Source organism: Entelurus aequoreus, linkage group LG08, assembly GCF_033978785.1.
Source record: "Entelurus aequoreus isolate RoL-2023_Sb linkage group LG08, RoL_Eaeq_v1.1, whole genome shotgun sequence".
Classification (NCBI taxonomy): Eukaryota; Metazoa; Chordata; class Actinopteri; order Syngnathiformes; family Syngnathidae; genus Entelurus; species Entelurus aequoreus.
In genome coordinates, this window is record NC_084738.1 from 12,018,928 (window position 1) to 12,035,224 (window position 16,297).

Genomic DNA, 16,297 nt, shown 5'->3' on the forward strand with positions numbered 1-16,297 from the left:
TGACCAATACTCAAGGCTCTAATATCAATAGCGTATCAGAAATGAAAGAGTTATAATGGGACACTTTCTGAAAACCATCATCCTCTGCAGCGGACATTTGTTTTTGGTCTGTTTTTTGGTAGAGTTACAAGGTTCTGACAAAATATCCCTGTTTTTCAAAACATGAATGGCCTCTGTAGAGGACGCTGGTTCTCAAGAGGTTAGGTGGGTAAAACTATGTGGAAAACGGCATGCAAATGCCAGACAGGAAGGTCCCCTGAGTTGGGTGTTCAAAGAAGTTTATTTTAGTTTATTAAGATTCCCGTTGGCTGAGATAAATTATGGGTTCTAAAGACTTTAAAAACATGCTTATTTTTTACATAAAATACACATATGTAAAACATGAAAGACAAAAGAGGGTACACGCTAATTCGGGTGTTGGCAACCCAAGTGGCTCCCTGGAACTTTTTTAAAAAATTTATGAAAATGGAAAAAAATATGGAGAAAAAATGTATTCTTTGTTTTTATATGGTTTCTGTAGGTAATTCATAGCTGATAATGCTAGCCACTCTGCTACCATACCACTTAGTCCCTCCAGAGGGTGTCCCTACCACCTTCCACCTCCCTAAAACCTGAGCTCCAACTCCTAACTTGGACAAGAGTTTGTTGTTCCTACGGGTTAGTGTTGCGTAACACTACCTGTGCGACCGAGCAGTTGGCACCTTTTTTTGTGTCTATTTTGGAGCTAAAGCACAGTGCTTTTACCGAGATGCTAGCCTCATGGCCTGTGGGCACGACATCACAAATACATCCCAGTGTGAGTGCAACTTTGATGCAAGGTGATGAAAGAGTGTCACCAGGCAGTTGAAGAAGTTGTTACTCCTGGAAAAAAAAAAGTGTACAAAGACGAGGTAACTTTATGCGCTGGGGGAGTCGCTGGCAGTTGACTGTGAGCGAGAAAATGGTCTCAAAATTTCCTCGGCTCCTCTTCCACACACGCTCAACCCTCCCGCCGGTCCGCCGCAGCCTTTTTGTTGGAGTGTGTGGTTTGTGTCGGTGGCGTAAGTGTGTGGGCTCACCTTCAAAACAGTGGTGACTAGTTTTTAATGAAAAGGAGGCTGTGCTGGGTCTCGGCGCCGTCAGGGCTCGTACCCTCTCAGCTCCAGGGGGCACACAAAAAAAAACGCAACACGGAAAAGGACAGACGGGAAGCGCTCTTAGACGGTGTGTAATGGCTGCTGTAAAATAAATGAAATGTCCAATTAGATGTGTCCATGTCGTGAAGAAAGTTCAAGGCTGTAGAGCTTTGGAACGATTGACTTTCAGAGGTGAATTGTCCTCAGAAATGTATCATCTTTTACTTTTACGTCACACGGGCCTACATTCTCCTCCCAAAGTCATCATTAACCAAACAATGAACAATTGAGTGATAGTACCAGTTCAGTGGGTAGTCCATGGGTTTACAAGGAAAATTCAAATTCATTCACTTCCCTCGCATCGCTCTATCAGCTTTTCCACCCTAATTATTTTATTGCAGTTCTCTTAGAGCAACCAGTTTAAACAAGAGCTCTCTGGTGCTTCTGCGAGCATAATGTAACGTGATAATGGAGCTTGTTAAATAGACCTTTGGGTACGGAGATATTTAACAAGCGAGTCAGAGCGAGGCCTCTGCGCAGGGGTTATTTAAATTGTTAATAGCTGTTTAAAATGGGAGAGAATATTTGACTCGCTAACGAGCAACAAGTCTGGGCTAAGGCATGTTAAATGTCTTCTCTCCTGCTTTGTTTTTATCGCCCTTTAGTTCAATACTTGCGCTTTAAATCAACACAGCAGGTTGGTTTTTTAACTTAATTTTTAACTAATGATGTCTTTCACAGACTGGTGTGAGCAATTTTTAATTAAGATGAATGGAAATGTACATACCTGCCAGAAAACTAGTAACTGTGCTTGAAACAACACACGGTAAGGACAATAAAGAGCCTTTCCCCAGAGAAGCGTCATTTACACTTGTACGTGACAGATAAAACTGTCATTTATGGGTAAAAACTGAAATGTAACCCTTTTAACCAGTAACTACATGTCTAAAGTCCTGGCCCAAATATGCCCCTATCTTTATTTGGTACTGGATATTTTCAGAAAATTAACATTTTTCATCACTTTTTAACAAAATGACAACATGACTATGCCTTACCATGGCTTACTATAACATCAGCCTGCGTCATCTACTCAGTGTCCCCTTCATCTGTCAGAGGTTAGACAGAAAATGAGCCGGTCCGTGGGCTCAAGAAGATCGAGAAACTCAGCTTTAGACCCTTCAGAATTTGGCAGCAGAGGTAGAATCCCACATGAATTCAGGTGATTCCATCTTAACCACATTTATTTGACTGTAATCCTGGGAACTATTGGAGACCTTCTGTTGGACAACTTTTCCAATAAGTTCATTGCCAAAAGGATGAAACATTTGGCAGTAAAAAGTTGGAATCCACCTGTTGTAAACAAAATATTGCGTGGAAGATTGTACCTTAACCCAATCTTTGATGGTGCCATTGACTTTGGCCTTATTTGAGTCCTCTTTTTGTATGCATGGCTAACTCTTTCAATAAACTTATTTTAGAAGGATTCAAAATTTGGCGAAAAAAGCTGGATCCTGCTTGCAGTAAAAATAAGACATTATAGAACATTTTACCTTAACCGCACATTTTTGACTGTGCCCCAGAAATTATTGGAGACCTTTTTTGTACACATAGTTAACTCTTCCAATAAACTTATTTTGGAATAATTAAACATTTGGCGACGAAAGCTGGATCCCGCCTGCAGTAAACACAAGACGCTATAGAACATTTTACCTTAACCGAACATCTTTGACTGTGCCCCGAAATTATTGGAGACCTTTTTGTTTGTACACATGGCTAACTCTTCCAATAAACTTATTTTAGAATAATTCAAAATTTGGCGAAAAAAGCTGGATCCTGCTTGCAGTAAAAATAAGACATTATAGAACATTTTACCTTAACCGCACATTTTTGACTGTGCCCCAGAAATTATTGGAGACCTTTTTTGTACACATAGTTAACTCTTCCAATAAACTTATTTTGGAATAATTAAACATTTGGCGACGAAAGCTGGATCCCGCCTGCAGTAAACACAAGACGCTATAGAACATTTTACCTTAACCGAACATCTTTGACTGTGCCCCGAAATTATTGGAGACCTTTTTGTTTGTACACATGGCTAACTCTTCCAATAAACTTATTTTTGGAAGAATTCAAAATTTGGCGACGAGAGCTGGATCCCGCCTGCAGTAAGCACAAGACACTATAGAACATTTTACCTTAACTGCACATCTTTGACTGTGTCCCAGAAATGATTGGAGATCTTTTTTTGTACACATGGCTAACTCTTCCAATAATCCTATTTTGGAAGAATTCAAAATTTGGCAATGAAAGCTGGATCCCGCCTGCAGTAAACACAAGACACTATAGAACATTTTACCTTAACCGCACAGCTTTGACTGTGTCCCAGAAATTATTAGAGATCTTTTTTTGTACACATGGCTAACTCTTCCAATAATTCTATTTTGGAAGAATTCAAAATTTGGCCAACACTATAGAACATTTTACTTTAACCGCACATCTTTGACTGTGCCCCAGAAATTACTGGAGATCTTTTTTTGTACACATGGTTAACTCTTCCAATAATCCTATCGTGGAAGAATTAAAACTTTGGTAACAGAAGATCCCCCTGCAGTAAACACAAGATTCTACAGAAGATCTTACGCTAACACAATATATTTGACTGTGCCCCGGGCATTATTCGAGACCTCCTTTTCTCCACATGGCAAACTTTTCCAATAATCTACTTAAGGGGGGGAGTCCTTACTTGTCACAGTCATTTATTTAAGCCTGACATAGAAGGATAGACGTGCTTATTTGTCTCTTAAAAAGATTTCCGCTATAACACACCCTCTCTGTTTCTCCCTTGTTCTACTACAACAAGAATGGGACAGGGAGGGAGGAGGGTTCTGTTATGGTTATTAATACCTGCGCTCAGTCTTTTTAATCTGCCCTATTTGTCACATGTGACTGTCTGACTGCGCTGTTTAATCTGGGTATCCTTCAATCTGTCTGCTCCCAGATTAGAAATTAATGAAGGCAGGAAGCGACGCATTTGAGTTACTTACAGTGTCGGGAGCTAAAAGGTTTGGGATGAATGGGAGTGTCGTTCATTTGACAGTGTCTTCTCTTTTTTTCTCCCCCCCATTTTTCTGCTGCACTCTCTTGTTTAGCTGCCAGATGTAGCCCATTTTTTTGCACTCATACAGGCGCTCAGCACGTGGGCCCTTTGGTGTGCGGCACCTGTGTAGTGTAATACAGCCAGCGACTGTGTTGTTTATTCCCGATTTGTTTGGTGCGCTTGAAAGCCTGTCTTTGATCCGTGCAAAGATTCTTCACTTCCCCTCTCGATTCATCCTCTAGCCTCCATCATTTTTAAACGCTAATACTGTAGCAGAGTGGCTATACCAATAGCAGGAGAAGGGGAGGCGGGCGCATTTTTATTTTGGTATATCCAACCCAAGGGACAGGAGACTGACAGGGACCACTGACAAGCATGTCAGGTGCCTTGTCGGCGATGTTTTCGTAATTGCGCGTTAATGTGTTTGCACCTACGACTGATGCGAGGCATTGGAGTAAAAAGAAAGTAGAAGAAGAATGGCAGTAGAATGATGAATATTGCATTACCGCGTGAAGCCCTGCGGTGGGTGGGCTGGGCGTGATGGAAGCTGGGGTTCTTTTTACCTGAACGTCTGTTTATTTCAGCATTTTAAAAGGACATAAGGTACAATTCCTTTTTGTTTCGGTTGGAATTCCACTGTGGACATACATTATTTTCATGGCACAGTTTTGGTATAAATATGTATGTCATGGAGCTGCAAGGGACATTCAAATCATCATCATTCTTTAGATATGAATTTAGAGGCCACATTTTTGGCTTTGCACCAGTCACTTGGTTTATTTCTCATGGCAAAGGGAAATACTTGGCCCCTCATGTCTTAGTAGTTGTTTTCCTGCAAACTTTTAGTAGAACATTTAACCAAAACCAATTGTGGCAATGGTTTTCATTGGACAGTATTTGTATAAATATGTGATGGAGCTGCAAGGTGCATTCAAAACAGCATGAATCATAGTTTGCATGCACTTTTTGAGGCCATTTGTGGATAAACGTGGTCTTCATCACAAAGTAATGATACATACACAGTACAGGCCAAAAGTTTGGACACACCTTCTCCTCATTCAATGCGTTTTCTTTATTTTCATGACTATTTACAATGTAGATTGTCACTGAAGGCATCAAAACTATGAATGAACACATGTGGAGTTATGTACTTAACAAAAAAAAGGTGGAATAACTGAAAACATGTTTTATATTCTAGTTTCTTCAAAATAGCCACCCTTTGCTCTGATTACTGCATTGCACACTCTTGGCATTCTCTCGATGAGCTTCAAGCACACCTGTGAAGTGAAAACCATTCCAGGTGACTACCTCTTGAAGCTCATCGAGAGAATGCCAAGAGTGTGCAAAAAAGTAATCAGAGCAAAGGGTGGCTATTTTGAAGAAACTAGAATAAAAAACATGTTTTCAGTTATTTCACCTTTTTTTTGTTAATTACACCAATCAATCAATAAATGTTTACTTATATAGCCCTAAATCACGAATGTCTCAAAGGGCTGCACAAGCCACAACGATATCCTCAGCTCAGATCCCACATCAGGGCAAGAAAAAACTCAACCCAATGGGATGACAATGAGACACCTTGGAGTGGACCGCAGATGTGGAAAGAAAAGAAACGGCAGATCAACTTGTCTAAAAGGGGGGTCTATTTAAAGGCTAGAGTATACAAATGAGTTTTAAGATGGGACTTAAAACATAACTCCACGTGTTCATTCATAGTTTTGATGCCTTCAGTGACAATCTACAATGTAAATAGTCATGAAAATAAAGAAAAGGCATTGAATGAGAAGGTGTGTCCAAACTTTTGGCCTGTACTGAATGTAAGTGAGCTGCACGAAACATTCAGATCGGCACGTTTCATAGTTTAAATGCAATTTTAGAGGCAACATTTTATTTGACATGTTGTATAACAGACCAAATAGTGGAGATACATGGTTTTCATCGGACAGTATTGGAATAAATAGGAAGCTGCAAGGTGCATTCAAATGATATGCAAACGTAGAGGGCAAACTGGATGTTTAGTAGACCAACAGATCCAATTGTGGACATACGTGGTTTTCATCCAACAGTATTTATATAAATATGTTAATGAGTTGCAAGGTCCTGGCAAACCTTCAACGTGCTTTCTGGGAAGTGCTTGAAAACATGCTTGAATTTGACCTCGAAACCTTGCGATGTAATGAGGTCATGTCTCTGCTCCTCTCACGTGGCAAAAACACGTTTTTGTTGTTGTTTCCGCAGAACAAGTGGGCCAGGAGATCCTCGCCAACCTTAACACCGACCGTGAGAAGATCCAGAGAGCCAGGGAGAGGGTGAGTTGCCACCCGGACGCACTGGCGCGGTTCTTACAAGTGTTTGCCAGGCCGTAAAGCTGTTAGCGCGGGTCATTGCTCGCTGCAGCGTTTGCAGAGTAAACACAACATGTATGCACACAATCGTGACATCCATTGCCTGGGGGCACGCCTGCACTTGTTTGCACCTTGTATGTTCTCATCAATATTTCCTGTCCATTTGAATCAGTTTGATTAAACACACATGCAGTACTTTCATTTTCTTTGCCTCTGAGAATAGTCCCAATCCTCACCGCCTTACAAGCAGACAGGCAGGTAAGGCAAAGACGGACCAAACACAGGAAGGGGGTCCCACCCCGGGCGGCCCCCCTCAAACGCCGAATGCTTAAAGATCACAACAAGGCAGTGGGCCTCGCTCAGGCCTTTTCAAAGGAAATCAAACATCTCCTTTCAAAATAGTGTCTACTGAGGCTGCTTCGCTCTCTCTTTCTTTGCTTTTTTTTATTACCCCCCCCTTCTTCCCAAGAGTCTTCTTTGCTCAAAGCCCCCAACCCCCCAACTGCACACACACACATACACTTGGCTTTAAAGTCGGATTGTAGGGCAAAGTAAAAAGAATAGAGATAAATAAACACAGTTAAGAGGTATAGTAAGCAACAAATTTGCATCAGCAAACACACTTAAAATCAACTGATGCATGAAGATTGGAAGCATTTTGAACCGTCATTCACAAAATTAAGCCACCCGGTGACAATATGATACATTTATAAATAAGAAAATCCTATTATTCATCATCAAGTGCTATGCGCAGCAGGAAACGGTTCCTTTTATGTTTGGCTTTTTTGGTACAAAACAGAAGCCGGCGTTTGTCGCAACTTAAGGGAAAATGAAGTGTACTTCTACCACCAGGACTTCAGCTCAGTGCAGCCAGAAGACAGAAAGCAATTCAGGAAGTTAACAACAACAGTTTTGAGGTATAGTTACAAAGCTAACGCTAAAGAAGGCAGATTGAGCAGGAACAAAGAACAAGATGTGTAGATTTACTCCCAAAGGATTCTGCGGACCAACGTCAACCGCATTTGTCTGTAGTGTAGATTTTCTGGAAAGATCCACTTGTTGGCAATGCAAATGTTCTACCCTGTAAAAAGAGAACCTTATGATTGAAAAACAGAACCAGTCACTTCTAGACTTGGTAATGCTTTGTAACGATATATATACTTATTAGCATGTTGTCAAAGACTTGTACGTTTTTCTTTCCACTTTTCTTGCACTCTATATTATTAGTTAAGTACCACAAAAACCTTGTTTCATACAATTAGTTTAAGAAGTCTTAGGAATGTTTCTAATGAATGCCACCATATAATTACCAGGCATTACCAACCCTAGAAGTGATTGGTTGCATATTTCAACAAAAAAGGAGAAATATAACCTTTGGGAGAAATTTTTATTGAAATATTTGTATGCACTTTAGACCGTTAGTATATCAATAAGTAGATTTAAATTATGGAATGGATTAAGCAAATAAGTCAAACAATGTACTAACATGATCCAGTTTAAGAAACTGTTAATACTCAGTGTTTACGAAGTACAGAAAGAAAAATCCTGATAAACATATTAAACCTTATTGAAAAATTAGATTATGTAATTCATCTCATCATGTGAGTCATTAATTTACTTAACTATTTATGAGAACCTTATTTATTAGGCAAGTAACGGTACCTAAGTATCACGGGACGATACTATCACGGTATTGAGGCCACGGTACGATATAATTGTGGTATATGTCCCACAATAGACTTAAAAATGCCATAATGTGTCAAATGTAATGTAGCATTACTGTAATTGAACACAATTAACATGTTAAATGCTAATCATACTACAAACATGTATTTTTAAGTGCAAAGAATTGTGCAGGAACATCCACTGTTTCAAGCAAATATGAAAAAAAAACTTAGTTGAGTGACTTTAAAGTGACCATTTAAATATCCAGTGTAAAACAATAATGTTGATTTTAGTGTCTTTCAACTTTTACTTTATGAGTTTATATCAGTCTGGAATATGGTCTTTCTCAAAGTTTAACTAACAATTTCACTTTTATTAATGTAAATACCTCATCAACTGATGTTGGGCTTTGCTGTCTTTATATATATTTACTAGGTGACTGTTTGAGGTGGCGACTTGTCCAATATGCTGCCTTCCGTTTGAGTGCAGCTAAGTTAGGCCCAGCCCCCTCCCCGCAACATTGAGAGAGACAAGCGTCGGAAAATGGATGGATGGATTGTGGCTTTATCAAGAAGTTTTTCGGTTTACTCATATTTCCCCGCGATGTACAGGTTTTTTGGGTGATTTGCGTCCGTGCGCTGCAACGTGACCGGCTGGCTGTGTCGCCTTGGAAACGCTGCAGAGCAGTGCTTCTCAAATATTTTCTGTGCGTCCATGGAAGAATATATCAATATTTTGCGCCCTTGCCCACTCTCTACCATGACTCTAAATAGTAAAATTTGTGTATAACATTGTCACAATTATACCTCTGCACAACGTTGTGAGCTTATTAACATTAAAGGGAACAACACACCGGTCTTTCCTTGTCTCCCACCGTGGTTACAGTGAAGCCAAGTGCTACATACCCTTCATCACATTCTGGTATGGCAAAAAAAAAAGCATGTTCCCCAAGGTAGCGCACCCCCGGCATCCCAGCGGGGGGCCCCAACCCACTATTTGAGAAGGACTGCTCTAGATGAAAGTGGCGCCCTTTGCTCTGCAGAACGCAGAGCCAAAGAGGTTATGTTGTCGCCAGGATTTGTTTGTCTGTTTGTTAGCAACATAACTCAAAAGGTTTTGGACATATTTTGATGAAATGTCCAAAAAAAAAAAAAAAAAAGACACTTCACTTCCTTCTTATGGCGTTCCACGCCTCCACCTTCCGGTCTCGCGCTGCGCAGAGGTTACTGGGAGATGTAGTTTATTTTCAAACCAGGCCAACGCTAAAACTCCAGAAAAAAACTACACTCCAAGTTTTTGTTTGATACCTTCACGGCATTATCGTTATCTATTATCTAAAAATCAGTTACACGTCTATTTTTCATTATTTATGCATTTAATGTTTAATTACTTCTAAAAAAATTATTTATTTATTTATTCATTGTTGTGTTTCAGATTGAGTACAAACATTTGGAGTAGGATTAAATCAATCAATCAATCAATGTTTATTTATATAGCCCTAAATCACAAGTGTCTCAAAGGGCTGTACAAGCCACAACGACATCCTCGGTACAGAGCCCACATACGGGCAAGGAAAAACTCACCCCAGTGGGACGTCGGTGAATGACTATGAGAAACCTTGGAGAGGACCGCATATGTGGGTTGTATGCATGTTGGAAATAAGCTAACACCATAAACATAACCTTGTGGTGTAGGTAAATAAGCACCACGACTATATTTTAAGCATTTTCAGTATGCAGTCGATAAACATATTTCCGCATAGTAGGATTATTATTAATGAATCAAATATTTTCATAGAGCATAAAAAACTGTTCTTGTTTACAACTTTCAAAATTAATATTTTTTTAACATAACTGGAGTCCTCTAAACATGAAATAACAGCCATATAGTCATCTTTGCACTCGTTTCACCCAATATAGTAGCCTTGGGCGAGGATCCTCCAAGCGGTAATGTGGCTGTCACCCGGCCACTAAAACATAGACATGATGTGGAATACTTTATCACATCCTGGGTAATTCTTCCAAGTTAGAACGGAGCTTCTATGTGCTGAAACCACCGTTGTGTGTTGCAATAACTTGGTCAACTTGACACTCGCTGCTACAATCATTAGCTGTCATGTTAGCTTTCCGTGTTAGCAATGCGTGTCCTGCATAGTCATTCCTCATTGCTCAAGCCAAAGCTGTGTTACTGATGTCGAAAATAAAGTGCATCAAAAGAGTTCATCTCCACTTTGGCCAGACAGTTGTTGACATACTTGCCAACCCTCCCGATTTTTCCGGGAGACTCCCGAATTTCAGTGCCTCTCCCGAAAATCTCCCGGGACAACCATTCTCCCGAATTTCTCCCGATTTTCACCCGGTCAACAACATTGTGGGTGTGCCGTAATGGCACTGCCTTTAGCGTCCTCTATAACCTGTCGTCGCGTCCGCTGCATCTCCATACAAACAGCGTGCCGGCAGCCGGCGGCTTTTGCAGACACATGTAAGTGACTGCAAGACATACTTGATCAACAGCCATACAGGTCACACTGACGGTGGCCGTATAAACAACTTTAACACTGTTACAAATATGCGCCACACTGTGAACCCACACCAAACAAGAATGACAAACACATTTCGGGAGAACATCCGCAGTGTAACACAACATAAACACAACAGAACAAATACCCAGAATCCCATGCAACCCTAACTATTCCGGGCTACAATATACACCCCCCCCCCACCCCACCCAACCCCGCCCACCTCAACCAGCAATGCATCTTCAGAGAGGGTGTTGAGCATGGTTAGAAAGATAGTGACAGAGAATAGAACGAGGATGGACAATTCAACCCTAAACTCACTCCTTTCCTGCCAATTTAATTTCACAGGCTGTGCTACTGGCTGCGAAGCATTGCACTTTCAAATACAACAATGAGTAGAGGAGTGTTATGTGTGTGAAAGTCAAGTATTTCTTTCATATATATATATATATTTTATATATATATATATTTTATATATTTATGTATAATATATATATATATCTATATATATATATATATATATATATATATATATATATATATATATATTTTTTTTTTTTTATATATATATACGGTATATATATATATATATATATATATATATATATATATATATATATATATATATATATATATATATATATATATATATATATATATATAAAAGAAATACTTGAATGTCAGTGAATTCTAGCTATAAATATACTCCTTAACCCCGCCCCGGCCCCACCCACCCCGGCGTCAGACGTTGACCAATGTGGAGACGTGTTACTGATGTGACAGGAGTAGAAGATGAAGTTCATTTCAAAGTTGTTCCTGCGGTGAAGATAAAATAGCGCCAAGATTAGCACAAAATGGAAGTCTTGCTTGGTGAATATTTATTGATCGCCACCACATAATAATAGAAAACAAGACAAATACTGCACTGTAATACATATGATACATAAATAAAACTTAATTGAACACTTAATTTACACCAAAACCATGTGGTATATGCTTTTTATTAGTAATTTTTAACAAAAAAAAAAAAGCGAGGGTCGACTGTACACTGTATTTATAACCTTTCAAGTAAAAGCTAAACTAATATTTTTCTGTCTGAAGTCAAGCTTTCTCTATTGTAGAAAGTGGAAGGTCTCATCTTTATATCGCTTGTGTGTCCTTCCAGCTGAGAGAAACGGACGCCAATCTGGGCAAGAGCTCTCGCATCCTCACTGGCATGCTGAGAAGGTAAGAGGCAGGTAGGAAACTCTTAAGAATGTGCTGTCTGTCTGCTCGCACCAAGTCTGGAAGTGTTCACAATAGCGTCACTTCAACATAACAGCAAGCTTATCACTCCACACATTAGTACTAGAACATCATTGCACAATAGTAGAGATCGACCGATATGTTTTTTTTTCAGGGCCGATACCAATTTTTAGTTGTGAAAGAGGCTGATAAACGATTTTAATTTACAGTAAAAGTGACATTTTGGTGTCAACAATTTAAATAATACTTTTACAAACTCCAACACTAAACTTAACTTAAATGCCTGAAGCATGTGTATTAAAAAAACAAGTACCGTTTTAAAAGGTGCGCTGCCGATGAGCGGGTCTATTCAGGTCTTTTTTTCATACAAAAGGCGCACCAAGGCGCATTAAAGGGGTCATATTATGATTTTTTTCTAAATTTAAAACACTTCCTTGTGGTCTACATAACATGTGATGGTGGTTCTTTGGTGAAAGTGTTGCAGAGATCATGTTTTACAGACCATTTTCATGTAGCTTTCTGACAGTCGCTTCGGGATGCGCCGTTTTGTGGGCGGTCTTATTTACGTGGCTCACCTTCAACAGCGTCTTCTCCCCGTCATCTTTGTTGTAGCGATGTAGTGTGCAAGGTTGGGGACGGGAGTGTCAAAAGATGGAGCTAACTGTTTTAATGACATTCAGACTTTACTTAAATCAATAACGGAGCAGCATCTTCTCATCCGTGGCTCAATGATGCAACATAAACGCCGGAAATGTGTCCCGTGAAAAACCGTCCAACCGGAACTCTCTAATAACTAAAGTCCTGTGGGTGAATTATGTAAACCCACTACAGTTTTCAGCGCTTTGATAGATAGTCTACTGACAGATATAAGTAAGAACTTTGCGCTACTTTATATTAGAAATGTCAACAGTGGAAGATGAATGCCACATAAGAAGGTAGAGAAAAAGAAGAAGCTTATGACTACGGTGTCGTCACGGACTACAATTGCGGATGCGTGCACATTTTCAGGACTTGTTTTGGTATCCCGGAGCATTTAAAGTTTAACTCCTGAAAAACAACCCTACACCATAATTCCTCCTCCACCAAATTTCACACTCGGCACAATGCAGTCCGAAATGTACCGTTCTCCTGGCAACCTCCAAACTCAGACTCAACATTACGTGGACCCCGACTTAAACAAGTTGAAAAACTTATTCGGGTGTTACCATTTAGTGGTCAATTGTACGGAATATGTACTGTACTGTGCAATCTACTAATAAAAGTTTCAATCAATCAATCAATCAAAAACTCGTCCATCAGATTGCCAGATGGAAAAGCGTGCCAGGCCAAGTGATTAGGACACCTGATTCTGATCATCTGGATGGGTGGCCACATACGTTTGGCAATATAGTGTATCTAAAGAATCTAAAACCTTAAACAGACGGTTGCAGAATTTTTGTTGTGATACTTTGTGCTTGTCTACCATTGTGATTATAGTAATATCAGTATGGTCTGTCTTGCCTGCTGGTTCAAATATAAACAAGTTGCTACCATCAAACACAAATAATTCAATACTCCTTGCCGCGTCGTCTCATGCACCCGCCACCCATTCCGTGTCTACACTTAGAAACACACACGCTTAAAGAGACACACGTACACACACACACACACACACACACACACACACACACACACACACACACACACACACACACACACACACACACACACACACACACACACACACACACACACACACACACACACACACACACACACACAGTAGTGTTCAATCACATCTCCATTTCATAAAGTACCACTCCCTGAACCATGACGCCACTTGTTTTATTTCCCGCTCCCTCTTTCTTGTTTTGTTATTGTGTGTGGCCCCCACTGTGTATTTTGATTAAGAGTAATATGTAAATGACACAACCTAAATGTAAAACCCAGGGTTCAGGAAGGAAGTGCCAATTGAAATAGATGCTTCAGTGCCCGTAGACAATTTGGGGAGGGGAGGCCTGAGGAGCGCTGTGACGCCGACTGTAACCAATATTTCTGCATATGTCTCCATTTTGTCAACTTTGATTATGGCGTAAGGGGGAGACAGCGAGCAAGGGGGGTTTGTCACCCGTAGCTGTCCAGAAATCATTCATCATCCCGTCGCCCACCCTCTCTTCTCTGCCACCCCTGCTCTGTCCCTGAAGTAAATAACACACTTATTTCAATATTATCATATTAATGTTAAAGTTCAGCTGTCACCTAATGGGAAGACTTAATCAGACGTAACATTTCTAGGCGGCACCCTCCCCTCTTTCGAACCCCCACCCTTGTTGACACTTCCTCTGCTTAGCGCCCGGCTCAAATCAGGATTTATGAGCGCTCTTTCCAAAAGTGGGGGCCCCCAACTGAGAAGCTTTTTTTTTTTTACGACCACCCGCCACCGTACGTGATGGAAACGGCACTACGTTCACCCCCTTTAACTCACCTGGAAGCAGAAATATTTTGATTGTCTCGTCACTATTTGAATAGAAGGGAACTCAAATCTAAAAAAAGTAAGTCAACAATATTTTCCTCTTTTCCACCTCACTGCCTTTCAATTAATACTATATTTGATAATAGTTTACAGTGTGTGCTTACAGACACTGGTTTATATTTTCCAAGTGTTCAGGAGCGAATGGCTTCAGGTCAACGATCTGAAAGGGTATGGGACGGTGAAAAGTTTGCTGCTTTATATAACGGAAAGCTAAAATGAACGTGTAACAGACTTCCAAATATCCTTGTTGGGATTGTCTCACCTCATGTTCAAGTGTCTCATTCGTCCAGTGTTATTTCTCACCCCGGCCGGGAAACAATTAGACACCCATTAAGCTGGCTGTCAGGGTTCAAGAAAGCCAATTAACTTGATGGACTTTGTTATTTGGAGCCAAAAACACACGTCTCAAATAGCTGTGCTTTGTTGGACAACAAAGAACCTTCTACTACTGTATTTTGCAGACTATAGAGCGCACTGGTATATAAGCCGCACCCACTAGATTTGAGGGGGAAAAAAAATATGTTCCCATAAATTATCCCCTCCGGACTATAAGCCGCGGATATACTTGTTGGGAAATTAGTAATTTACACAGAAGGATTCTGTAAATATACTGTATATATATATATATATATATATATATATATATATATATATATATATATATATATTAATTGTTTTAAATTAAAGCAACATAAAAAAAACACAAGATACACTTTCAATTAGTGCATCAACCCAAAAAAACCTCCCTAGCCCATTCACACTCATCCACACCCACTCACACAAAAGGGGTTGTTTCTTTCTGCTACCAATATTCTGGTTCCCACTACATAGACAACACAGTCTGCAAGGGACACAGTCCCTGAAGCACACATGATTGTGTGTGCCGCTGGTCCACTAACATTTTCATTAATTACTATTTTTTATGTAATTGTTTTTATATTGTTTTACTTTCTTTTTTATCCAAGAAAATGTTTTTTTTATTTATTTATCTTATTTTATTTTATCTTCACCAGACCAGGTTGTCAATGAAATTGGATTTGTTTAAAGGGTTTTTTAAATATTTATTTACATATCTTAATTGTAATTAGCTGATCAAATAAAACAGAAGTTGTCGTTATGAACCCGCTAGCAGCGGAACCTAGCTTTCCAATCAGCTCAACAGACTTAATAACTCCACGGTGACGTCTTTGTGAATTTACTAAGAGATTTGTGAAACTAAAACAATAAAAAAAGAATGTACTTGTAAGTTAATAATACTAACACATACACTTGTAAACGTATTAGCATATTAGCTAATGCTAACAGTGCTAGTGTCAATACATTACGATAGGACGTACAAATAGGCATATGACACTCCTACAGACATCACACATGGGACGGTTTAGTAACTATGAATTGTTTCAGTTAAATTATAAAACTTCCAAACATTGCTTGGAGTGATGAATGAAGAATCCATACGAGTAGGAAAGCTATGGACGGCTAGAACACCACTGAACTCTCAGAAATAACGCTACAGATGCATTTTAGGGTTTAGCATGCTTATATTTATTGAAGATCCTCTGGTTCCACGACACATCGACTGTGGTTAGCTTGCGCCAACATCTCCAGCGTCTTACCCACTACTACTGGAACTGTTGGGAGCGAGGCCAGTAAGAACCACTGGGCCTCAGGCAGTTTCCACTGGGAAGAAGTGGGCACAGCAAAGGGCAATGAAGCCGGCAGGACAAGACGGGGGAGGGGGGCTGGGTCAGTCGGGTGTATTTTGAAGCATTGGGATAGTAGGGGGGTCCTGGCTGGCAG

The 16,297-nt window shown here is 40.0% G+C and overlaps 1 protein-coding gene across 4 annotated transcripts in view; it reads left to right on the plus strand.

Moving 5' to 3' along the window:
* The window catches only part of vti1a (vesicle transport through interaction with t-SNAREs 1A), a 284,729-nt gene that overhangs the window by 175,556 nt on the left and 92,876 nt on the right, over nucleotides 1–16,297 (plus strand). For 2 of the 4 annotated variants that reach the window (XM_062055539.1, XM_062055540.1), the window contains 2 exons: nucleotides 6,451–6,521; nucleotides 11,906–11,978. In XM_062055539.1, the coding sequence (XP_061911523.1) occupies nucleotides 6,451–6,521; nucleotides 11,906–11,971 (137 nt within the window). In that variant the 3' untranslated portion in view covers nucleotides 11,972–11,978. The remainder of the gene's footprint in view (nucleotides 1–6,450; nucleotides 6,522–11,905; nucleotides 11,979–16,297) is intronic. The other 2 variants (XM_062055537.1, XM_062055538.1) reach the window with 1 other exon arrangement.